The 27,818-nt window shown below is 31.2% G+C and overlaps 2 protein-coding genes and 1 non-coding gene across 3 annotated transcripts; all 3 read right to left on the reverse strand.

Moving 5' to 3' along the window:
* LOC109360197 (probable calcium-binding protein CML30) lies at positions 241 to 929 on the reverse strand. Its single transcript, XM_019604917.1, has one exon. The coding sequence runs from the start codon at positions 765 to 767 to the stop codon at positions 267 to 269; it is 501 nt and encodes a 166-aa protein (XP_019460462.1). The 5' UTR covers positions 768 to 929; the 3' UTR covers positions 241 to 266.
* On the reverse strand, positions 8,560 to 12,869 carry LOC109358999 (cyclic dof factor 3-like). Its single transcript, XM_019603484.1, has 3 exons — positions 12,330 to 12,869; positions 8,875 to 10,356; positions 8,560 to 8,713 (listed from the first exon to the last, which is right to left on the reverse strand). Exons 1-2 carry the CDS (start codon positions 12,519 to 12,521, stop codon positions 9,067 to 9,069), a joined length of 1,482 nt encoding a protein of 493 aa, XP_019459029.1. The 5' UTR covers positions 12,522 to 12,869; the 3' UTR covers positions 8,560 to 8,713; positions 8,875 to 9,066.
* Positions 26,017 to 26,089, reverse strand: TRNAA-UGC. The gene has a single exon. It is a non-coding gene; the product is annotated as a tRNA-Ala (tRNA).

Consider the following 27,818-nt stretch of genomic DNA (forward strand, 5'->3'; position numbering starts at 1 on the left):
TTTTATATTTCTAAAACATGTTCATCAAATAATATATTTTTTGTTTCAATAAATTGTATAAATTAAAGTTATTACTATCTTCTTTATTGATTTTTCAACATTGATATTACTATAATATATATATATATATATATCAATAACATTCACTCAAACTATAATATGAAGTAAATTACAAGTGTAAATGTACCAAATTTTAAATAAAATTAAGATACCAAGCTCAACAGTATACCTCACAATCCCACACAATAATATAAAGGAAAAAACATTTAACCAAAACTCTGTTCCAGAATCTCAACAAACTCATTGAGATCAATCAAATGATCTCCATTTTGATCAAATGCATCAATCATCTTCTTACATTCCATCAAATCTTTCTCCATACCCAAACAGAATAAGACCCTCTTCAACTCACTTGCTTCTATAAACCCATCTTTATTTTGATCAAACACATCGAAAGCTTCCTCCATCTCACCCAAGCTAATACCTTTTTCAAACAATTGCTCAATTTCTTGTACATCAAATTCTTCTATTCCATCACACTCAACATTTATTCCTACCCTTTCCATAACCATAATTACTTCTTCTTTGCATGGTCTTAAACCGCTTTGAATGCAGTCCAAACTCTGCTTCACTGGTCCAGAATTTGATGGAATTTTATTTTTGGTCCAAGCCTTCCAAATTTTGGACACAAACCCGAAGTAATACAAGAAAATATACATGGTGAAACACTTTATTCTAATGTCCCCCAATAAACTTGTAAGATACATAATGGTGTAAAATAGAGAGTGATATTCAAACTCACAATAAGTCTATTAATCAATTGAAATTTGAATAATATTCTAAAGGTAAAGAATGTATATCTATCTATAACTCAAAGATAATCAAAATCCTAATTAAATAAAAATAAAAATATAATAGTACTTATCACTAAAATTAAAATCTCTGCTACTAATTAAAAATATCTCTAAGATGCAAAGCCCTTATAATTATCTCCTAATCTATTATGGATCATGTATAAAGCCAAGATATGTTTATGAATATGTAGGAGAAAAACAGATTAAGCACTGAACTATTGTGTTATCGTGAATGCAGTTGTTGGATATAATAATGTCCATTTTATAAACCCAATAAAATGACCCTCATAGAGCTTCAACTCTTAACGTGATACATGGGGAAAATGTCTTAGGCTGTTGCTGCTAGATTTCCCAGAAACAGGTGCATTACGTCAAGTGCTTACTTTGGGAGCTAACAAGATTCAATGAAGTTCACGAAGAAAACAAAAAGTGTGGACTTATATTAATTGGCTGAGAATACAGCGACTATGAAGTTTCTTAGTGATTCAGATTGTGTAATATAAAACCATGTGGAAAGGTAAGTCATGATGAGTTCTCTCTTGTCAAAGAAATACGCTCATAAACGTAGGGTAAACGATAAGTGCTTGTGTCACAAGAAATTATTTTGTGGCAGGGACCTATAGTGGAGACACATTACACAATATCTATTACTCAATTAAAATTATATGTATGTTTATAAAATCAATTGTATAATAATATTAGGAGAAAAAAATGTATGCTTATGTGTATGACTTTTATACATTATTATTGCATCATCTATTACTCATGTTTAATTATCATTGATTTGTCAAAAGAGTAATACAAATAAATGGTTGACGATATATTGATATTGTATAAATTTTTACACTAATAGTATATAAATATTAAAGTATAATATTAATGTTGCATACAAATAAATTTGGTTTTCTTCATTGCTATAACTTGATCCATTTCATTCTACACATTAACACTCTAATTCTACCACTTCATTGAGGTGATGTATACCTTAAAATTGTGCATCGTTAATCGCCATATACACTCTTAAGAAGATGGTACATCCATGTATGAGAAGATTAAGAGAATGAAATAGCAAGTGAGGGAGAAAGGCTTTACATCTTTAATGATGAACCGAATGTTGAAAGAAGAAGAAGAAAAAATGGCAAGAAGATATCAATGAATATACCTCATATGATTTTATTGAATTGCTTTAATTGATTACACAAAGGAAAACCAGATATATAACCTATTGGTTCTAACAGAAAAGAAGAAAGAAAACAGACTTTCCAAAAATGGAAAAACTGCCAAAACAGAAAACAGAATTTAACTACTAAAAACTGCCTAAAAAGGAAAGTCTGAAAACAAGATATTTAAAGACTTTAAGATGTAGTTTGTTGATCTATTTTTCTCTTCTTCTCCTCTGATTCACAATTTAACATGTCCCTACAAGCTGGATTATGGATATTAGACATTCCAAGCTTGGCAATTAGACGAGTAAAGGGCCCCTTATGAAGAGCTTTGGTTAAGCAATCTGCCAACTGATTTTCTGTAGAGATAGGAAGAAGATGAACCTCACCATCTTGAATTCTCTCTCGAATTGAATGGAAATCAATTTCAATATGCCTCGTTCTTTCATGGAAAACCGGATTAGCAGCTATATGAAGGGCAGATTGGTTGTCACAATAGAGCATGATGGGGGTGACATGATGCACTTATAAATCAGGCAGTAGATAACTGAGCCATCTTGCCTCACAACCAGCTAAAGCCAAAGCACGATATTCTGCTTCTGTAGAGGATCTAGATACAGTTTTCTGCCTCTTACTTTTCCAGGAAATCAGGGCATCCCCAATAAGAAAGCAAAATCCCGTAATTGATCTTCTAGTATCGATACAAGTACCCCAATCTGAGTCACTGAAACCAGTCAATTTCGTTGTGTTCTGAGTTGGATAGAAGAGCCCTTTGTCAGGGTCATGTTTGAGGTACCTAACAATTCTCAATCCAGCCTCATAATGTGTGCCAGTAGGGTTGGCTAGAAATTGGCTCAAGTGGCTCACTGAGTAAGAGATATCGGGTCTGGTGTGAGTTAGATAGATTAGCCTCCCAATCAATCTTCTGTATTTCCAGGGATCAGTTAGGATATGTCCACAATTCCCATACAGTTTTGTATTTGGATCCATTGGTGTTGAGCATGGCTTAGAACCAAGAAGCCCAGTGTCATTCAATAAATTCAGGGTGTATTTTCTTTGACATAAGTTGATCCCCTTTGATGATCTAGCCACTTCTATTCCAAGGAAGTACTTTAGTTCACCCAAATCCTTGATGCTGAACTGTTTGTTCATAAAAGTTTTAAGCTGTGTGATTTCCTCCAAGTCATTCCCTGCAACCATTAAGTCATCAACATCTACAAGAATTGCAGTAAAACTGTTATTAATGGACTTTGTAAACAAAGAGTAATCAGCCTTGGATTGAGTATACCCGAATTTTGTTAAGATGGAGGTGAGCTTTGCATTCCATTGTCTATTGGCTTGCTTTAAGCCATAGAGAGATTTCTGCAGTTTGCAAACCAGATTTGAATTTTGCACACATAAACCCAGAGGAGGCTTCATGTACACTTCTTCTAGCAAGTCTCCATGCAAGAAAGTTGTGTTTACATCCATTTGGTGGATGTACCAATTTTTAAGAGCAGATATAGCAAGCATAGTTCTAATTGTTGTCATTTTTACAACAGGACTAAAGGTTTCAAAATAATCTAAACCAGCAGTTTGGTTGTAGCCCTTAGCAACTAACCTAACTTTGTATTTGTTTATGGTTCCATCAGAATTATGCTTAATTTTGAAGATCCATTTCCACCCTATAGCCTTTTTGTCTTCAGGAAGCTTAGTAAGGATCCAAGTTTGATTGTTATTGAGAGCTTCGAGCTCACAATCTATAGCAGATTTTCAATGCTCATGTTTTATAGCCTCTTCATATGAGTAAGGCTCAATGTGAGCATTGATGTTCAGTATGAGATGTCTAAAGTTTTTGGAGAGACCATCATAAGACATGTAATTAGAAATAGGATATTTGGTTCCCTGGTGATTGGTAGCAGAGGCTTTTAGGGATAATAGGCAGTGGTAGTCTTGTAAATGAGGTGGAGGCCCCTTAATTCTGGTGGATCTCCTAAGACTCTGGTCAAGATTAGCATTTGTGGGGTCAATATTATTGACAAGGACATCAGTAAAATCATCATCAGTGTTATTTCTAGTAGATCTTCTAATGCCATGATGAGGATCACTATCAGCATGGTCAGTGTTATTGGCAGGGACATCAGTAAAATCATCATCAATGTTGTGTGTGTTTTGGTCATTATTCACCTCAATTTCAGTCTGCATCAACTCAGCATTAGTGTTATTGTTTCCATCAGAGACATTGTCATGTTGTGTAGGATAATCAAGAAAGTGATCATGTGACATATAAGGGGAAGTAGGTGAAGAATATTTACCTATGTCCTTGCTATTTGCATTGTTGGTAGAAAAAGGAAAAACATGCTCATAAAAAATTACATTCCTAGATATAAATGTTTCCCTATTCTTTACATCAAAAACTATGTATCCTTTTGTGCCTGTTTTAAAACCAAGGAAGATACATTTTCTAGATCTAGGATCTAGCTTCTTTCTATGTCCTGTAAGGGTGGCTGCAAAACATAAACATCCAAAAATTCTAATGCTCATTAAATTGGGATCATGTTTGAACAGAATTTGATATGGTGATTTATGGCTTAGAAAAGGGCTAGGCTGTCTGTTAATTAGAAACACAGCATGATTAACAGCAAAACTCCAAAAGCATTTAGGAAGAGATGATTGAAAGAGGAGAGACCTAGCCACTCCTAATATATGTTGGTGTTTTCTTTCCACTATCCCATTTTGTTGGGGAGTTTCAACACAAGTTGTCTCATGTTTGATCCCTTTTAGGGCATAGAAGTCAATCATCTTGAACTCAAGGCCATTATCAATTCTAATGCACTTGGTCTTGATGCTGAATTGGGTTTCTACAAAATTAATAAACCCTTTTAACAGGCTAGAGGCTTCATATTTGAGTCTCATAAGATATATCCAAGTATACCTTGACTTATCATCAACTATGGTTATAAAGTATCTATGACCATCTATGGAAGGAACAGATAAGGGACCCTATATATCAACATGAATTAGATAAAAAACATTTAAAGATTCAGATAGACTTTGCTGAAAAGGTAGTTTCTTTTGTTTAGCATACAAACATGTCTCACATGGATCAACAGAAGTTTTCATATGAATAAAGGGAAACTGTTTCTGCATAGTCACTAATTTGGCATGAGATAAGTGACCTAACCTTTGATGCCATACATCATTCTTGTAAGTATTATATTGATTTACATAGGGAACATTACTAATCAAACTATTGTTATTAACAGTGTATAATCCTCTCCTAATTTCAGCTGCACCAATCATCCTCAAGGTACTCTGTTCCTGAATTATACATTTCATTTTTGAGAAAATTAGCTCACAATTAAGAGATATGGTTAGCTTGGAAACAGATATGATGTTAAAATTAAAACAAGGAATGAACAGAACATTAGACAAGAAGAAATTGTTTGAAAACAGAACAGTTCCTGCAATGGTTGCAACAACATTGCTCCCATTGGGTGATTTCACATGAACAAGGGGTATATGTCTAGAAGATTGGAAATTTGACATTGAATAGCAAACATGGTCTGTTGCACCAGTGTCAAGTATCCAATCTTTTGATATTGATAAGTTATTTGTAGTGTGTAATGTACCTGGTGGGTTGGAACTAATCTGATTGGTAATGTGTAGAGGTTGAGAATTATTTTGTTGTTGCTTCATCAATGCTAATATTGCTTGTTGTTGATCCATTGTGAATGGCATTGATCCTGAATTATCTGGATTTTGTTCAGCATCAGCACTGTTATTGGCACCATCCTCCTCATTGCTCATGATGTGATTCACATTGTTATTGTTTCTGAAGCTATAAGGATATCCATGCTTCCTGTAGCATAAATCTATTGTATGACCTGGTTTGTTGCAATGTGTGTATATCTTTGTCCCTCTTCTAGAATAAGTTCTTTCTCTTCCTGGTGTAGAACCTCTGAAACCCCTTCCTCTGGCTCTTCCTCTCCCATATGCTTCATCTGTATTGCTAGTCAATACCATGGGCTCATCATAAGGGTTATTTAATTGTCTTTCTTGCTGGACAAGAAGGGAAGATGTTTTGTTGATGCCAGGGAGAGGTTCCATAAGCATAATTTGGGACCTTACGGCAGAATATTGTTCATTCAACCCTTTTAAGAACCTTATGACATAATTATTTTCTCTGTAACCTTTCACAACAGGAACCATTGTGCTCTTGCATTTGAATTCGCACATACAACATGGAATAGGTATGAAATTATCCAGTTCTTGCCATAGGCATTTCAATTGAGTGTAGTATGCATCAATTGAGAGGTTACCTTGTCTCAATCTGTAAAGGTCATCTTGAACATCACATATGCGGAAGATGTCTCCTTGATAATATCTTTCTTTTAAGTCACTCCACACCTCAAATGCTGTCTCTAGCCAAAGGACACTTTCTGCTATGGAAGGTTCTAAAGACTGGTTGATCCATGATAAAACCAAGGTATTGCATTTGTCCCAAGTAGCAAATAGAGGATCATCATTAAGTGGTTTTGGCAATTCACCATCTATGAATTGGAGCTTGTTCTTGGTCTTCAGTGCCATAGCCATAGCCTTTGACCAAGAATGGTAGTTTCCTCCCTTTAGAGGGACTGATACAAGTGCTGAGCTAGGGTTCTCATTTGGATGTATGAAGTAAGGGCTTGATGGATCACTCAAGACATTGGTGGCCATTTTAGGGATTTTTCGAGGTAAAGGATGACTGGAAAATATGAAAGTAGATAGAGGCGCAGCAGAGCTTATAGCTCTAATACCATCTTAAGAAGATGGTACATCCATGTATGAGAAGATGAAGAGAATGAAATAGCAAGTGAGGGAGAAAGGCTTTGCACCTTTAATGGTGAACCGAATGTTGAAAGAAGAAGAAGAAAGAATGGCATACCTCATATGATTTTATTGAATTGCTTTAATTGATTACACAAAGGAGAACCAGATATATAACCTACTGGTTCTAACAGAAAAGAAAAAAGAAAAAAGACTTTCTAAAAATGGAAAAACTGCCAAAATAGAAAACAGAATTTAACTACTAAAAACTGCCTAAAAAGGAAAGTCTGAAAACAAGAAATTTAAAGACTTTAAGATGTAGTTTGTTGATCTATTCTTCTTTTCTTCTCCTCTGATTCACAATTTAACATACACGATGAAGACTTTCTTCAAAAATGCACATATACTCTTGAATTTTTCAGCGGTCATATTTACTTATTCTTTATGGTCAATGTAAGTTATGTAACGCAGCACTTTTATGCATGTTTGGGCAAAATTTATTGAGTAAACACTCATTTGTTCATACTGTTTTTCTCTAAATTTAAATTATAATTTTAGTCCTCACCCTTTCAAAAAAAGTAACTCTTGTTCCCTTCTTTAATACATCTCTCTTAATATTAATAGAATCACTTACATGGCAAGCTAGCTGCACACATCAATTGCGCGTTGGAAAATTTTGCTATTTTAACTTTCGGATCATATACATATAAAATATGAGTACGTCGAGTCGAATCCTTTCGGAAACATAGACTAGAATCAAACAAAATAAGATTCTATAATATAAAGGGGAATCTGGAACATACCCTTGGGAAGTTATTCCATAATTAAAACTTCATGAATCCATTTTCTTTTGTATTCTTATTCCAGTTTAACTTCCGTCACGCATTCACTATTGTATGAAGAGTACTATTTGAAACCTATGTTTTTTCTCTTTTTTGACAAAAATGGATAGAAGTTTATCATCTCATATAATTCGGATATCAGAAAAATTACCATATATAACATAAAACTTCTCCGCAAACAACATATTTTATCAATGTCATTTTGAGTTTTAAGTATTATATTAAGAGAATAAAGTATTTCATGATATAAGGAAATAAATTATTTCCTCTATAGCAACTAAAATCATGACATATATCTTATTCAATCATTTTATTGGCCAGACGAAATAAGTTATTTCCTGATATGATGAAATATTTTATTCTCTTAATCTCCATCAAATTTTGAATCCTAAATCATATTTCTTCTATTATGGATTTTTTTATTGTAAATTGTTTTGTAAAGGAAAAAATGTTAACATAAAAACACTATATGCAAAAGTATCAAGAGTCTTAATAAATGGAGTTTTTTTTATTATATCATCCAGGCACATTTTCCCTTTTCTAATCTCCATCCCTAGTGCACTATTATATTCACAAAGGTACAAAACCCACATAATACAGATGCAATGAAAAAACCCGGAAAGCTTCAAAAAAGTTATGATAAATTATGTGTCCATGAACACACAATAAAAAAGTCTTGCATTCCTAGATAGAATTCATGTCAGACTCATTACATAGGAGATTATACACATTTGATATAGGGACTCCAACTTATCAACTTACAATAGAAAGAATGTTGAAAAAAATGTAATATTTCTCATGATGCAAAATAGAAATTGACATAACAAATAAAAAACTGAAATAGATGTCAAGCCAAATAAATGTCATAATCTAACATTACTATATTAATGTAAAAACAAAAAAGGACAAGGCTGCAACATAAGGTGAAGTCTTACAAGTTTATTATAAACCTTTGGATATTCTACTCCAAGAATTTACATTACTTTGTCTTTTCTCCTAGTTATTATTTTCCTTGTCTCATATATGTATGTACATCAAAGATATTTACTCAATAGGTCATCTAAATCTTGAAATGGAGCTGTTCACTTTGACTGGCTCAAGATAGTTGCACCTAATGGTCTGTTTGCAGGTTGAGTTTTGAAGGAAAATGAAGTTAAAGGGAATACTTCAGAACCATCTCACAGATGTATTTCATGATTCACAAGTCTTCCATTTCCCCGCAAAAACTCAACTCCAAACAGACCCTAAGGTAATCTAAAGTGTTAAACTAAAATCTATGCTGTCCTATAAATATGGCATAAAATTTGGTCAATAATACAACTTCTCATGGAGAAAAGCACAACCATGTCACCACAATAAGGTTCCAATGCTATGGCATATATCAAATTGGCATGTAAGTAACTCACTGCAGTTCCTCGACTAGGTCCTCTCATGAAAGATAAGAGACCTTGATAAAGCTGCAGGGTTAGCATGCAACAATGGAGATGCTTCAACCACATGATTCTTGTCACCACCTTTGGATGATGGGAATGCCTTGAAAATACCTCCATCATTTTTTATCCCTAATGTTGACCATATAGAACTCTTAGCAGCTTCACCGGGATCGTCAATTCTCAGTGTCTTGGGAATCAAGACACTGTTTTCTGAGTTGTTGTTATCACTACTAGTTTCTGTGCTAGGCTTTTCTTTCAGTGATGTTGGAGAGAGTATGTTCCCATCCCTTGAGTGTTTCCCCAAAGTCGGCGAATTTGGGCTAGTGATAGTGGTAGAATGCGAGTTAGGAGAGATAGGGTGTACACTCCAAGAGGGTGGTGGCATAACATTAACACCCCAATATGGAGGTGTAGGATAGAATGACATAGGATAACCGGGTTGGCAAAATGGAGGTGGAGGCATTGCCGGGTTCCATGGATAAGGCCAAGGGGAAGATGAACCTTGGAAGCAAGGCATTTGAGGAGGGAAAACTTGAAAACTCTTATCCATTGATTCATGTGAGCCACCATGGCCTTTGTTCTCAGATGAAGTTGACGCCACGACAGAAGCTCCAACTGAATTATCATCCCCATTGTTGTTATTAATATCTTTTTTATCACAGGGAACAAAAACATTTTGCTTCGGTGCATGAAATCCGTTTAGGACTACACCATTTTGTGTTTTCTCGGCAAGGCTCAACACAGAAGCCATTGAATCGCTGAGAGGAGAATCTGATCCAAAGGTCAAGACAGCTGCCCCATTTCCTAACATGCCATTGTGTAATCCATTGAGTTTAGCTGTTTGAAGGGCCTCGGGAATCATTATTTGGTGATAATGCGAGGCGGAAGAAAGAGAGCTTTTGTTCTTGCGGCGACCTGCGCCTACCGGAACATTTCTCATGGTTCCTCCAGCAGTCCAGTATCTCTGGCACTTCTTGCAGAAGTGACGGGGCTGGTTGACATTGTAATTGTTGTAGTAACAAAATTTGGTGTCCATGCTGTTGCATCGCGGGCAAGGAAGTATCTTGTCTGGTTTCTTTGGAGTTTTGTCTTGTGACACACTTGTCTCGCTTTGTTCTCCATTTTTAGAGGATTTCACTAAAGAAGACTCTCTTTCTGCTGAAGGAGTCTTTGGGTTCTCATAAATGCCTGAAGATGTAGGAGACTTTAAATCCTCTTTGGTTTGAAGTGTGACCTCATCATCATCGTCCGAGATGAGTTCTTTAGTTGATGGTTCCTGAAAATAATACACAATAATAATGACTATCCGTTCGCTATGGCTAGACATGGAATTGCAAAACAGTAAATGCAAAGTTTCAATACATGGAGCAAAATATGAGCCACAAAAATAAATTGGTACATGTCATTTAAGCACACAACAGAGCTATGGTTATAACTTGGTAACATGGTGCAATTGATTTGTTATGGCTTGTAAATAAATTATAGAAACGGTTGATAGTCATTGTTCTTTTGATACTCTATTTGAAATTCTTTGTTCTAGAGGCAAACACTAATTTTATTTCACTTCATGAGGCAAAACCTGTCTATGTGTCCTTGATGTAATACATAGCCGGTCCTAAGCCCGGATAAAAGGTGAAGGTTGTGTTAGGCAGTCGACAACCAACGTAAAACGTAGTGAAATCTCTATGATATTAGTGGTTCAGATTTAAGAGGCATTATCATGGAAATTTAAAGTGTGGAGTATCACTGAAATCCCACCACCAAAACAGGGGAGGAAACAGAGTCCAGATATGTGATTTATCATCCCTAGTTTATAAGGTTAATATGTCCCTTGCTTAATTAAGAGGGCATATCTGTAAAAGTGCACAGTGGATTATCACTAACAGAAACTTAGCTAGATGCAGAAGTATTGAAAAAGGCTCCATAAAATTGAGCTTTTTTAAGTGAGCAAATCAATATTTATCTGTCCTTAGTTAGTTGGGATCTATTTGCACTTTATCATATTGTATATAACCAACAAGGTTTTCGTCTAGTGGAGTAAAGTCTCGCTGGATTCTCATGATGACCAAAAGGTCAAGCATTCGATTCATGAGAGCGACACTTGTTGGGAGGGACAGTCACACCCCCAAAAGGGATTAGTTTCTTAACCATAAAGTGATGAGATACACTTGATAGTACCAAAAAATATCAATGGTATATACACCATTACTTTATCACTTTAGAAACAAACTCAATTTAGAGAAGCTTATCCAAAAATATTCATGTTTTAGTAAATAGCTTAAGCTATAAGGAGACTTAAGTCTTAATATGATATGAGAGCCTTTCTACAGAAGTAGCTTAAGCTTTTACAAAAGTAGACCCTCTTAACTTCTGAACTAAAAGATATATTAAAAGGGAAAGGTGTGAAGAAAGAAATTAAAGAGTATAAATTAATTCGATAAAACCAAAGTATTCTATAAATTATGTGGACAACTCTGATTTAAAAACGGAATAAGTTATTGGTATGAACAGAGTCAATCAAAAAATAATGTTTGATCGAATTGAAGTCAAGAAAATCAACTTAAAAAAAGAAGTCCAATAAGAAATTTTCTAACCATTCATAAGGCAGCATAACTTATGATATGCTTCTAGAGATCCAATAAGAAATGAACTCAAAACAAGGTTGAATTTTGTTTTCAGTTGTTGAATTTGCAGATCAACCAGTTTTGGATCAAAGTTTCCAAATATGCAGCAGAACTTGAAAAATCACTTTTCAAAACAACAAAATCGCTGATTTACAAATATAATTGACAAAAAAAAAATCAAAGCAAGCCCAACCACACAATATTATTCTCTATCTTCAAACTTATATTCTGGGAAGAACTGGGTCCAATTCCAATGACACTTCCCCACAAATCCACAATAACCTGTGGCCAACCCTTAACAAACAATTCGCATGAATTAAGAAATCAAAATTCAAAATGAAAAAAAAAAACAAGTAAATTCAGCGATCATGTGTGATCATGCAAGACACTTTTTTTTACTTTCAAACAAAGAAAACTTCTCAAAACAACTATAGTATATAAAAGTGAGTTTCAATTGACACCTTAACTACAGACAAATATTTCAATCATTTCATCATTATATGTATAAAAAAAACTATAAATTTGAATGAACCCATTAACAATTATGAGTTTCCAAATAAAGGGTAGGTGTTAGATTTACGAAACACACTAGTTAGCAACATATTAAAAACATCATGATACATACCTTATCATTTTCTGCTTCATGTTCTGTTGCAGAGATCACTTCACGTGGAGAAGATGGAGATGGAGGAGGACTATGATCTTCATGAAGAAGAGAAGGAGCATGTTCAGAAGAAGAATCATTGGTGTTGTTGTGTGGCAAGGAAATAGTTCTGCCAAAAAGCCTTATGTTCTGGTCCTTATTGATCTCAGGCATTCTTTTGTTATATCAATATCTCTCTTTCTTTCTCTCTCTTCTTCTCTATTTTGGCTCCGGTTCTTTCTCTTAAAACAAAAAAGTGAAGGAAAAATTGAGGAGAAAATACACACGTTTATATAGAAAGAAATTGTTGTTGCTGGTTGCAGTGTTGTGTGTTTTGGTTTGTTTTCTATGTTTAATTGGTCGTGGTTTGGAACCAAAAATGGATAATGAATAGTAGTGGAGAATAGAGAAAGAGAAGGAGTTGTGTTTGTGTTAAGAGGTTCATTAAAAAGGTTGGAAATTGGAAAGTTGGAATGCCACTTCAACAAAGGTGAAATTTTTTGAGCCACAAGTTCTTGTGGCCTATGAGATCTTTGTGTGCTGTTGGATTCCCCACATTACTTAGAAAGATAATGCTATTCTGTCCCACCCTTTTTCATCCATGTCAGCTCTTTTTTAATTTATTTTCAGTCACTCACTCTTCTCCATTTTAAATATTCTAACTTCATTATTATAAGAAACTCTACCCTATTTGCTCAGCCAATTTGATTGGATCATAACTAGACTTGAACATGACTGAGTTTCATGGAGCCTAGAACCAAATTTGAGGTTAAAAAATAGATTTGGTTAATATTTATAACATAATAAGAGATAAAAATGATTCCACCCAACTCATTCAATGATTAATCATACTTTATATTTTGATGTGTTTTTAATTATGTATAATAGTGATATTTTTTTGTCGAAACATAGATAGTGTATTTTGTTGCATAAGAATTTATTAATATAATTTTATATTTTTAATTATGTTTTTCAATTGTTTTTTTTTATGTTATTTAGGGGAGTCATATATCCTTCTCTTCTCAATATTTGTACCATTCCATGTACATTTGTTTTTTATTGGTTAGAAGAGGAAAAACAAATGTATGGTTTTTCATTTGTAAGTATGTTTCTCAATATTGTTTTTCATTTGTTCTTCCCTTCTCAATAGACGATGTGCTCCAATGTTTAAGATACTTGTACAAATGCATGGTTTTGTTGCCACAATAAGTACATACGTTCATATATCATCACTATAAGCATACCTCTTGTACAAATGTATGCTTACTTATGAATTCCTCACTTTGAGAAAATTTTACTTAGTGAAAAATTAAACAAAAAGAATTTGTGAGAAATGCAAACAAAATATTAATTTGTGACAAAATGTAAAATGAGTAACTAAAGGGAGAGAAAAATGTTAAAGACATCTTACTCATGAGTTCTTCATTTTGTGAATAACTTGTCTGCATGGAAAAATTGTGAAGAACATAGACAAAATATTAATTTGTGAGAATGTCATTCAAGAGAATAAATGTTATATTGAATTGTTTAAATTGATGAAATAACAATAATCAACACTCTAAAAATTTGACATAGAGTCTTTCTTGTAATTTTTGTATTTGGATGTATGTTATTTATAAAAAAGATACTAGATATATGGATAGTAGTTTAATTTTAAGCCACCATTCTTAAGTTGTTATATGTAAATGAATTGTTCTATATCAGGTGTCAGGTTTTCTGGAATTTTATTTTCCTTTATATATTTCTATAATTTTTGGAAATTTGATTCTAATTATGTTATCGTTGTTGTCAGAAAGAGATTGTTCATTTCAATATTACCTAATTTTTACTTTCTTTAAATATTGTATCCACTTTAAGTTAGAATAAAAAAATAGATTGAATTTGATTTATTATTAAAAAATAATATAAATAAGAATTAATATGGTAAATTTTATATTGGTATGTATGTTATTTATGTAGAGATTGTAGATATATGGATAGTATGTTTAATTTGAAGTCATGATTCTTAATTTGTGTATATGTCAATGAATTGTGTTATATTATGTTCAGATTTCGTGCATTGAATTCTAATTTCCTCTATATATTTTGGAAATTTGCTTGTAATTATATTGTCGTTGTTGATAGGAGGAGATCGTTCTTTTTAACATTACCTAATTTTTATTTATTTAAATATTATATTGGCTATAAGTTAGAATAAAAAATAGATTGAATTTGATTTATTATTAAAAAAAGTAATATAAATAAGAATTAATTTGGTAAAATTTGTATTGGGATATATGTTATTTATATAAATATGGTAGATATATGGATAGTAGGTTTAATTTTAAGGCATTATTCTTAATTTGTGTATATGTCAATAAATTATGCTATAGTATGTGTCAGATTTTCTGGCTTAAATTCTAATTTCCTTGATATATTTCTATATATTTTGGAAATTTGCTCATAGTCATGTTGTTGGTGTTATCAGGAGGTTTTTAATATTATCTAATTTTTACTTTATTTAAATATTGTATTGGCTTTAAGTTAGAATAAATATATATATTGAATTTGATTTATTATTAAAAAAATTAATATAAGTAAGAATTAACTTGATTCTCATTATTTTTATCTTTTACTTGTATGGATTTAAAAAATATACTTAAATTTTATTGTGTTTGGTTTGATTTTATCTTTACCTATTTGATTTGTGTTGTTTTTAGTTTACTTGTATTTAATCCATATTTATTTTGAAAATGTAAGAAGGTTTAGGAAGAAAAGATAGTGAAAGATATTAATATGATTAAGAGTAAATTACATTGACACCCTCTGAGTTTTAGTGAAATTACACAAACCACCCCTCAATTTTTTACACCTACACAAACCTCCCATATTTTTAAACTTTTATTACATTGACCATCCCTGCATAAGAAATAAGTGTAATCTTTTAAACAAAAAATGTGATAAATGCAATTAAGTTAAACAAAACACGATATATTGTGGAGACACGTCCAAATAATATATGAGTCAATATTTCTGTATTATTTTTGGTTCGTTACACTATATTATAAGAGCGATTTAAACAATATTTCTTTAGAATTGTTGATGCATTTTGTAACAAAAAATAATAAAGATACATTGATTTGTATATTATTTAGACTTCTCTACACAATATATCAATGTTTTGTTTAACTTAATTGCATTTATCACATTTTTTGTTTAAAAGATTACACTTATTTCTTATGCAGAGGTGGTCAATGTAATTAAAGTTTAAAAATAGGGGAGGTTTGTGTAAGGGTAGAAAAGTGAGGATGGTTTGTATAATTTCATTAAAACTCAGGGGGTGTCAGTGTAATTTACTCTATGATTAATGATAGTGTAAGGAAGGGAGATGTATTAAAAAATTACCAAAATATTAATTATAGCTAGTAATACATGTGCCTAGGAGTATAAAAATTCGATTCAGTTCAGTTTTTTTTGTGTATTTTAGTGTCCGAACCGATCAAAAACATATGGTTCAGTTTTGTTCAATTAACCGTAAATTTAACTATAAGAACCTTTGTTCCACGATTTTTCCATTTATTTTTTTATAAAAAATCGCATCAATTGAAAATTCAAAATGTATTACAAGAGATATTGTTTATCCATAAAAGGATAAACAATACTACTATTATTATAAAAAATTATGAATCATATATAACAATACAATTCATGATTAATAATATATATATCAATTAGTAAAATATATAATAGTTACATTTATAACCTTACATTTCATAATTAGTAACATATGTAACAATACATGTATAACAATATATAATATATGTTAGTTTCAAACTCAATATCATATAAGTTTGAAAATATGTTCCAAATCATAAGACACTAGGAAACAATTTAGTAACTAATAACATATATAATATTAACTTAATAACAATTTAGTAACATATATACCACTACAATTCACACAAAATTGATAATTTAAGCTATAAAATTGGTTGAAGAATTTAAACAATAATAAAACATTATTTCATAATGCCTAGTATATATTTCTTTAATATGCAGTTCAGTTTGGTTCCAATAGTTCCTAAATTTCTAAAATCATAAACTGAACCGAACATAAACGGTTCCTTAAAAAAACAACTGAACCGAACTGAACCACATTTTGCAGTTTGGTTCGATTCCATTGATTTCAAACTCAATATCATATAAGTTTGAAAATATGTTCCAAATCATAAGACACTATGAAACAATTTAGTAACTAATAACATATAGAATATTAACTTAATAACAATTTAGTAACATATATACCACTACAATCACACAAAAATTGATAATTTAAGCTATAAAATTGGTTGAAGAATTTAAACAATAATAAAACATTATTTCATAATGCCTAGTATATATTTCTTTAATATGCGGTTCAGTTTGGTTCCAATAGTTCCTAAATTTCTAAAATCATAAACTAAACCGAACATAAACGGTTCCTTAAAAAAACAACTGAACCGAACTGAACCACATTTTGCAGTTTGGTTCGGTTTCATTAATTTCGCGGTTTAAATCGGAACCGCTTACACCCCTACATGTTTCACTATAAATTTAGCAAAATGACCTCATAAACAACCCATGTCAAATTTTTAGAGTGTCCATTTTGTTATTTCACCATAGTAGATTGATTTTCTATTTTTTTCAAGCATATATATATATATATAATTAACATAAATCTACTTATATCATTTCATATATCAAATTACATATTCATAATAATAAGTATTATTAAAAATATTTTATCTAAAATTAAAATGTATTATATTTAACTGGATATAGAATCTGATTCAAGTTCAAAAAAATCACATATTAAACATTTAGGACTAGATAAATGACAAATCTTACCCGACCTATACTCTATCATACTCCATGTTATGAAACTCGTGAGATTATCTAAATATGTGGAGGAGGTTAGGTCAACTCCACTTCTACATTGTTTGTTTGAAAAAAAATGAGCAAATAATGATTTTTTATTCATATTTTTTTTTATGTGTACTAATTGAATTATCTAAAAGTAAATGTTTAAATTAAAAATTATTATTTAAAGATTGTGATTGTGAATCATAATAATAGAGTTAATTTGAGGCACATTTCATATTTTAGAAACCATTTTAAATTTTTCAATCACCAAATTGATAAACTTAGAGAATTTTAGGAACCAAAATTCATTTTTACTCTTAATATATATCAACTCAACATATATTCAATAATACATGGACTTAATATATGTATACTGATAGAGTAAGTATTTTTTACACTATTAGTAAGTTATCTATCATTCATATGTTAACTATCATTGACTCTCAAATAAAAATAATACAAATCAATGGTGAATGATTTACTGACAATGTAAAAAATTTATACTGACAGTATATAGATTTTAAACTTATAATACATTAACATTTTTTATAACTTATATGATAGCATTAACAAAGGACAAGATACTAAATATTAGATGACCAAGTAGAAATAAGATTGAAAGAGAAGATGTTAGCAACTAATGTGAGAGAGAAGGTTTAAGAATAGAGCTTCTAGTCTTTGGATTTAATTGAAGCCATAAGTTCATATTGGTCCAAAGAGATATTTTTATGAGTATTTGTCAAACATCATACTTTTATCTGTTTTTTTTTAATCATGAGATACTACCATTTTTAGTATTTAGAGAATATAATTTGAGTGGGTGAGTAAACATGTAAATTCGAAATTAAACTTGAGGGTTTATGCAAATTTATTAATCTTCTGAAATCTGAGTCGAACAATAGACTGAAAGAGATCTCATATTAGGTTTAATTGGTTTAAACATTAAATTGTTCGGTTTGACTAACTAATTTCGTATATAATTAATAATTTTATCTATAAATATATAAATGTAAAACTTTATATAATTAATAATGATGAATAATTATACTGAAGTAACATGTCTTCATCTTTTTATATTAGAGTAAAACAAAATATTAGAGTAATTTTATTTTTTTAATTTTTAAATGAACTATCTGGTTTACTTTCCAAGTTAATATGATTTAACCGGGTTTAACACGGTCGGACCGGAATTTCTCTGGTTCAACCCTCAATCGGTTAAGACTACAAACCATAATCGTTTTCAAGTTCAATCAACAGTTAAATTGGTTGGACCGTCCGCCCAGCCCAGTCTAATTCTCACAACACTGAAATTTACATGATCACCCAAATTTACTTGACTTCATACAAGTTGACTCGATTTCACTATCTAAACTCTTAAGTGCTTGAGAATTGACACTAGAGTTTAATAATCATGCTCATTGGCATACAGGCCCATGCTGACACATTTAATTTGTAGCAATCTTATAGCCACATCAAAAGGATAAAGTTCTATGATCTTAAACTCTTATTTTCATATACATTATTAAACTGTAGTGTGTAATGAGAAAAATCATCTCTCGCACTTATCCATTTATTTTGTAACCACCTTGTATCAAAGTAGACATTAATTTAGTCATTCAATTTACCTTTAACTAAAATAATCTTTTATGGGGTTAACCTATAGTCTCTTGTATTTCTTCTTTTAGTGTCTGATTTTACTTTCATTAATTTTCAGGAGAACTTAGCTTTCCACATACAACAGCAAATTTGAGTAATTCACAAACAAAACCATAAATGGGGTTAAAGAAGGTTTCATGTCCAACGGTTAGTGAAAATAACAGCACTTATAAAGAGTTAAAAAAAGGTGAAATAAGTGTTGCTCATACATAGCAGAATGGAGAGGTAAATATGTTACTAATAAAAGAATCGTTCGATAACATAGTGAGTTTTAATTTATAAATGTCATAACAATTTTGGTTTAAAGCACTTTTAGTCCCTAAAATTTATAACGTTGCCAATTTTAGTCCACTTGGTTTTTCTTTCTTGTGAATCTAATTCGTAAACTTTCAGCTTATGCAAATATCCTTATATGGCGTGGCTAATAATGGAACACGTGTAGAGATATCATGGGCCAAAGTGGAAATTATTTTCTATTTCTAATCTGAAAAATAAATACGATTAAAACACATGTATATATATGTGAAAATATTTGAATAATTTTCATTTTTACTAACACGTGGTAATAATGATTTTAGTTATAAATAATTATATAGTGATTTGCATGTGTTTGGGTTAACTCCCAATTAGGAGGCAAAAAATGAAGACTTATCATATGTAGATATAAGTATGAAACAATAATTTTGCATGCCGAGATAGTAATTTTGCATGTGGATTATAACATATATATTGTGTAAAAAACTTATTCAAATTATTCTTTTATATATTTAGTTAGCATCAATACTTTACTTATTAAAAATATTATATGCCTCTTTCACAAGAATGAAGGATTTATCACTTCATAATTATTGATCAAAAAAATTGAAGTAAAAAAAATATAACTACTTTCCAATATAAAATGAAAAAATAGATTGAATTTCCAATACTTTCTTTTGTACCCCATTTTCTGAGTAAACATCATTGATTATTTTTCTTCTATCAAATTTAAAAAATTAGATTTTTAAAAATGAAAAACACTATTTAATTTCTTCTTCTTTTTTGGAAAAGAAAACAAGTAATGGCCCATTGGCCATTGCATTCTAATGGCTTGGGGAGACAGGTTAGGCAAGGTTTTACACCTGCCACGCATCAACTTAAAATGTGCTGTGTACGGCCCACTTGCAAAAAGTGAAGTGGAACTATTGTCTAAGAGTTCTTAGATTACATGTATGAAAAAAAATATTTACATGGGTATAAGAAGAGTGAAGAGTCACAAGGGAGACATCACGTCTTGAACTAAAACCTTAAGACATTAGTTTCATGGGCATTTCCTTCTTATAAATTCTTTCACTCCTCCCCACATATCCAATGTGGGACTTCACACTTGAATAAACCCAACAATCTCCCCCTCAAGTGTGGGTACCACACACTTTCCGGTCCACTACCCCTTGAGTCTACCATGTCCCAGCCGAACCATCGGCTCTGATACCACTTGTTGGACCAGACTGCGACCGGGGAGCCTCCAACCACCCGGGAGTTCCATTGTTACATGGGTATGAGAATACTGAAAAGTCAAAAGGGAGACACCACGTCTTGAACCAAAACCTTAAGACATCAGTTCCATGGGTCTTTCCTTCTTATAAACTCTTTCACTCCTCCCCGCATATCCAATGTAAGACTTCACACTTGAATAAACACAACAACCCTTTTGTTAATTCAGGTTACATTTTTTCTGCCTATATCAAGGTAATAAATATGTGTCATTCATTAGTTGTTTATATGTAACACAACCCATGTTATTTATTAGTTTAATGGTGTAAGGTGTAACTAAATCTCCAAGGTCAATTATTCGATTCCTAAAAATAACACATATTAGGAGGGACAGTCACCACACATATTATTTCATGTGGGTTGAAGGACGGGAAGTTAAAATAGTATAGGAGAATATGTAATTGTCTTGTGTGAAGCTGAAAATGGAAATTTATATTGTCCTTTTATATATCTATCATTATTTTCTGAAAAGAAATATTAGTGTGTTATAAACCCAAAAGTGATTTATTTAAAGATTTAAAGAAATAGAAATTTTTATATTGAAAAAAATGGTGTATTAAGCGTAATAATATCAAGTTATGGTTTCCAATGCAAAATATTTCTTTCTTGAATTCTTAATAATATGATTAGGACACTTATTAATATATTCTTAAATTAATTATTTTAAATGTAACCAATTAATTAATAGTGAAAAGGAATAAAAATGATGAGAATAATATTATCTTTTAAAAAAACGAAAAAATCAAATGATTTCATTTGTTTGTGTAAATAAAAACCTACAAAGACACTATTAATTAGGGAAATTTGGGGAGTGTGATAAAGCTTAGAGAAGAAATGACAAAGCTCTAACTTGAACCGGCTACTCTTATTTACGTGAAATATCATGGCACAAGTAATATTATAACATAGATAAAATTTTAAGGATTTAAATTTTTATTATTGTTAAATTAAATATTTTATTTTAAGAAATTTTTCCTCACATTCTCATAATTAGTACATGAGAGGAATCCATTTCAACTTGAAAAGCCTCCAACCAATTCCTTTTCCCGACATAAACCTTAGAGTAAATTATACTGTCATATACTGAATTTTAGTGAAATTGTACAAATTATATATCTCTTTTTCAAACCTACATAAACCACTCCTAATTGCATACATACATCACACTGATTACCCTTGCAGAAGAGGTAAATATAATTTCTTAAACAAAAAATGGTGACAATAGTAATTAAGTTAAACAAAATATGATATATTTTAAAGACAAGTTCAAACAATATAATAGTCAATATCTATTTATTATTTTGGTTAATTATAATATAATATAAGTGATTTAAGCACCTTCGACGCAATTTGTAATGAATCAAAGGACCAATTGTGAAGAGTTTGAAGGACACTACTATTAGTGCCTTTAACTGCCACCCTATTTCCTAGGGATGGCAACGGGCACGGGTAATAGCTACCCGCTACCCGTTTCAAAATATGAGAACATTACTCATACCCACCCGTACCTATACGGGTACTCATGTGCGGGTATACGTGAGTATTTTTGGGTACTCGCGGGTACAATGGGTACTCGCGAGTACAATGGGTACCCGCGAGTTTCCTATATTATAAATGAATTTTTAATTTTTTACTTCTATTATATTCCAAATGATATGAAACTTAATTATTTTTGTACCTTTTGATTGAATATTTGACAAAAATGCTAAATTTATTGGTGTTTTTCTATTTGTGTGATTTTTTGTTCTCATTTCCTTAACAAAAAGTATATATTTTCTTTGTAAAATATGTGTGTTTCTACACAAGTAAAAGAAAAAATATACATAGTGTAATGAATGTTAGAATAATGTACTTTTTATTTTAATTAAATATAATATATTAATCATATAAATAACGGATACCCGTGAGCACGTGTATCATAATACACGTACCCGCCCATATGTACTACGAATATTTTTAAAAACCCGTTTATAATACCCGCGGGTACCCGTTTGTAACCCGTACCCATGCCCGTACGGTTTTACCTACGGGTACGAGTTTTTTTGCCATCCTTACTATTTCCATTCCAAGGACACAATTCCACTAATTTTGGAATTAGATGCTTAATAAAAAAATGATATATTCCCCTACAATTTTTTTTTAAAATTATTTCTACATCAATAATTGATTTAAAAATGACATATTAGGTTATTCAACTCCTGTGTTTTGCACATTCATGAATAAAGGTAAAGTAAAATTCTACGGCTATAGGAAGAAAAGTCTTATGGTGAAGGTAATGAGACAACTCATGAGTTGAAGCAAGGTTCAAATGAGTTGAAGCAAGGTAAAGTAAAATTCTAGCTATGGAACACTTTTGTCTCTATTTAGGAGTGAGACTTCTCTCCGAGAAAGAAATGCTGTGAAAAAATAAAGGAAAATCAATATACATTGACATTTATATCTTTTTTATTTAAGATGAGATTACACTTTTATCTTTAAAATATAAAAGAAAAAATCAATTATCTTTCCATCATTTGAGAGGAGTCTCACTCCTATTTAGAGTATGCTTAGTGTCTTTAGGTGGTTGTGACTCTTTTTCAATGGTGGTGCTTTTCTTTAGCTCTACTTTTATTTTTTCTTTGTTTTTAGTTCTACTAGTTTTTCATTAATAAAATATATTTTTTCAGAAGAAAAATATTACGTCTCCAAGTCATACATTTATATAAGCATCACTTTTTTATTTTAACATTCTATCATTCAAAGGAGAGAGATTTCTAGTGATTAAATTCTTTCATTTAAAAGAGATATTTTCAGTCATTAAGAATAATTGTGCATACACAATTTCGAATATAAAATAACGAAAACCAACAAATTTGTCATTGCATTCTCTATACATCTGGGTTAGCTTTCACTCACTCTAAATTTTTTTATGATGAATTTACATGAATGCTCTTAATTGGGTGATAAATAAATACGGAAAAGTTGTTTCAGGTTAACTAGAGAGTTGAACTATAAAATTGAGGTGTTACAGGACACAGTCAAACAAAGAAGAAATGAAAAATTAATCATAATTACTTAAAAAAAATTGAATCATGAATATTTCACAATGAATGATTACAAAACAACAAAGTCTTACTTCTTTTACGCTTCAAACCACTGGACAACGATCCGCTGTTCCAAACTCTGTTTCAGACCAATCATATTATGTCATGTCAGTTAAAAAAATTAAATATTCATAACTTTATCAGTTTTGCTTCATTGTGATTGACCAGAGATATGGTTTGAGACATAGTTGGGGACAACAGATGCGCATCCCAATCCACTTGCATTAACTTTTAAAAATGATTACATTTGCAACAAGGATCTTCCTGGTGATAAAAGAAAATACTCTTATTTTCACACTAGTGGTTTTGTTCTCCAATTCATTTCCTTTTACTTTTCTAAACTGTTTTCGTGACTTGAAATTTGGAAAGGTGACTAACATTTCACAATGTTCACCACTTACTTGAATTGCGAAGAATTGAAGGCCATAATAATTGGTGAGTTAAGACAAGATCAAGATGCTACATGTAAGACAACTCATGCTTAGTTTAGAGGAACATGTATCATGTATCCCAAAATGACAATGTCCTCATATCTTTAGCTAATCAATTTCTTTCAACTAATATAAAAATGTTAATTTGTATTTTCAGAATTTTCGTTTAATTAAGTAACATTTTTTATTGAATCAGGACAAGAAACTAAAACAAAATGAGTATACATGACGTCTTTAAAGTTTAAACCCCTACAATCAAACTTTTGATTGGCGAATTTAAAAACATCCCACTTATGCACCTTTTAGTAAAGCAGAAAGCTACTTTTTAGAGATAGCATGGCAAGTTGGGTAATCTCTTGTAGAAAGTTTGTCCTTCAAGTACTATGTATATGTGCCTTTTTTGACTTGACATGATAAGTGTCTCTCTAACACCATATCATTTATCATTACAAATTGAAAATAGTGATATCTAGAATCAATATTGATATGTTCTTTTTTATAGAATGAAGGTAAGAGGAAGATGGCAAAGGCTAACCTAGGAGATATTTAGCATATATGGGAATTGATTATCATTAATAGGATTTGTTGCCTACATTAATTTTTAACTAGTAAATATAGTAAGATAGAAAACCATTCCCAAGTAAACTATATGAGATAATTGTTGGGAGATCTTCATCCATGAGTTACAACATTCCTTTATGAGCTAAGTGAAAGAAGCATATAAGTGGACTTGACACCACATTTTGACCCAAAACTTTAAAGCATTAGATCTGGGTTCATCCACTTTTATGCTCTTTAACTCATCCATTCTTGGCCAATGTAAGATTTCTTCATTCACACTTGGAATACCCAACCCAACAATAATAGTATGAATGAATGAGTTGATATAAATTATTATACTTTTCACATCAAGAATCATAATTCGTAATTTTAGAAAACATAATTGGAAAAATTCGATACGGGGAAAATATAACTAATAATGGAAGACGTTTGAAAAAGTTTGAACTTTTCAACTGAAATTTGCAAATTAACATTTACATTATCAAGTACCAAAATCGTGTTATAAATTAGGATGAAAATACAATAAATAAATAAAAGATTAGAGAACTTGAGTCGTATTCAATACAAAAGGACAAAAAAAGAAGAGGGATATTACATTCATGATATGCTAGTCTCTAAGAAAAGAAGTGATAAAAAATAATATGAATTTGAGATTACCACATTGACCAAATGAATACTTGAGAGGAAAAAAAATGATTTTACTAGTATGTATTGTCATAACAATTTCGGAAATCAAATTATAATTAAAGGATATAGAACAAACGAAAAGTTGAAGTCTTGGACTCTTGGAAAAGTCCTTATCATAAAAATGATGAATGAAAAAATAATTTAGGTGATGAGAGAAACAAATAAAATAAACTGATAGTGTTTGATATGTACCAATTAGTAGGCATAAAATATTTTTCCTCCCAATCCCTTAGGATTTCTCACATTGGAATATAATATGTTTCCTCCCATGTTTTTACTCATCTGCAGAGTAAAAGAAAAAGGCACCAGTTCCTATTAGTTTACCACTATCAGAATGTTACACAAAGTGATCATGTACTTTGCTTAAGATTCTCAGGTGCACGAATCAACTCATATATACTTTTATATGAAGCCTTGGATATATTATTTTCAATTTATTTAAAGTTTGATATGATAGGAACTAAGGTTAAAATAGTGTGTAGTGGGTGTCTTTCAAAGGATTGAAAAGGCATATAAGGTATATAAATAGAGAGTTTGGTGGAGAAAGTGGGTATGAGGTGTTGATCACTGCTTTGCCATTCTATCAATTCATGCTCCCTTTCTTGTTAGTGCAAAGTTTGGTACAATTTAGGGATCACTAGAATGCTTATACAATTACACAAGAACACCTTTACGTGCATAGTGACCAAATTATGTGAGAAGCACATTTTGGATGAAGTTGAGACATTATGAATTTTGATTATAAAAAGTGAAGTGGTGATGATTAGCGCCACAAACTGTAATGTAAAAGCTGAAGTTTATTTATTTTCTCTGCTTTGTGATTTAGTAAAAACTAGATTATGGAGATGCGGGGGATCGAACCCCGTGCCTCTCGCATGCAAAGCGAGCGCTCTACCATTTGAGCTACATCCCCATTTGCGAGTTTTGTTATGACTTTAAGATATGTTGTCATATATGGCGCCAATGCTTCACTGGCAATCACTACTAACTTTTTTTTTAGGGAAAAGGATATATGAAAAGTTGATGCTCGAGAGTTTTTCCTAGTTGGGCTGGTACTTCATACAAATTTGGGCTAGGTCATTTAATTAAAAGCCACAAGTTTACAACTTCTTAATTGTGTTAAAGAAGTCAAGTCATCAAATTTTCTATATGCATGTAATATCCATGCATTATAAAGATTTATATATAGTGATTTATTATTAATTTGGATTAATTTTTATGAAAAATCATCAATAACTAAATATTAATAATGAATGATATAATAATAATAATAATAATATATAAAACTCAAATAGTGGAAGTGAGTACATTTTTTATCTTTCTAGATTAGCATCCATTCCTGTACAACTATTAAAATTCTATAAGCATTCTTAATTGTGTTACAATTCTAAGATATTTATTCAATACTATTTATTACAGGGTGGATATCTGCTCATAAAAATGTATCACTCAATGTGTTAAGTGTATGTGGTTGGTTAAAAAAATAATTAATTATTAAAAATTTAATTTAAATAATTTTTTTGACACACTTTGTGGGATAGCAGATGTGTTCCCTTTATTACCATATTGCTTTTTAATTAATATCTTGGAAGTTGAATGTAATTTCTTTTGTAAAATTTGGGATAGGGATACTCTGAAGTTCAGAAATGAACTATAAATGTTGCAGTTCCTCATGTGAGGGCCAACAATTTGTTAACTAAAATTTGCTAAAGTATTTGATCATAAAAATAAATTGTTTAAAGGGCTAGGATCTCTGCAGTTTAAGAAAAACTGCTTAAGTCCCTTATCCTAGAATTTGATATTCACCCAAAATCCAAATCCCACTTTTTGCATTGTGTACTAGATGGAGGTATCAGGACCATTTAAGTTAGATTTTGGTCTTTTAATTAATTAGTTTCTTGAGACTTTATGATAGGCTATTTGGGTAAATTTCAGAGACTAATGCAGTGCACTGCACAAAGATATTGTAATATGTTTGAAATTTAATCTTGTAACAAGGTAGTTAAATGTCCTTCACATTCCTTAGCTTATAAGATAGCTTGAATTGGTTTTTGAACTAAAATAAAATGAAGACCAGAAAAAGCTGGGAGAGTGGGACATGATTCAGTTCTTCATGGAAAAAATAATGCTCTTCAAGTCTTACTGTCTATTTTTCTTTGCTTCATTGACCTCATGAATAACTTCATGCTTCAATCTGATATCTATTTTAGTTATGGTATTTGTCAGAAACTAGTATAAATTGCTTAACCTACTTCACATTATCAAGTTTTACTTCACATTACTTACTTTTCTTTGTTTAATAAAAGCTAAACCAATCTAATACATTTCTTAATTTCTGCTGCAGTGCACTTCCAATTATGATATGGAATCACTTTTTCCCCTAGAGAACCTGAAGCATGTGGTGCTTTGAGTGGAGTCATATGGAATAAATAACAAAACTGTATCAATATGCCAAATTACATGAAAACTGAATATTCTTGTATGATGCTGTTTTCTCTCCTCAACCTGGTCATGAGAGAGACCTTGGATGCTTGAACAAAAATGTTGTGCCCCATTGAGATTCTATAATTTAGTACCCTTATCCTTTGGAGGATAACTATAAGCTATGTGGGGGCATAATTACGTAATTCGCGATTCTCTTT

The sequence above is a fragment of the Lupinus angustifolius genome, chromosome LG11 (genome assembly GCF_001865875.1).
Source record: "Lupinus angustifolius cultivar Tanjil chromosome LG11, LupAngTanjil_v1.0, whole genome shotgun sequence".
NCBI classification, from domain to species: Eukaryota; Viridiplantae; Streptophyta; class Magnoliopsida; order Fabales; family Fabaceae; genus Lupinus; species Lupinus angustifolius.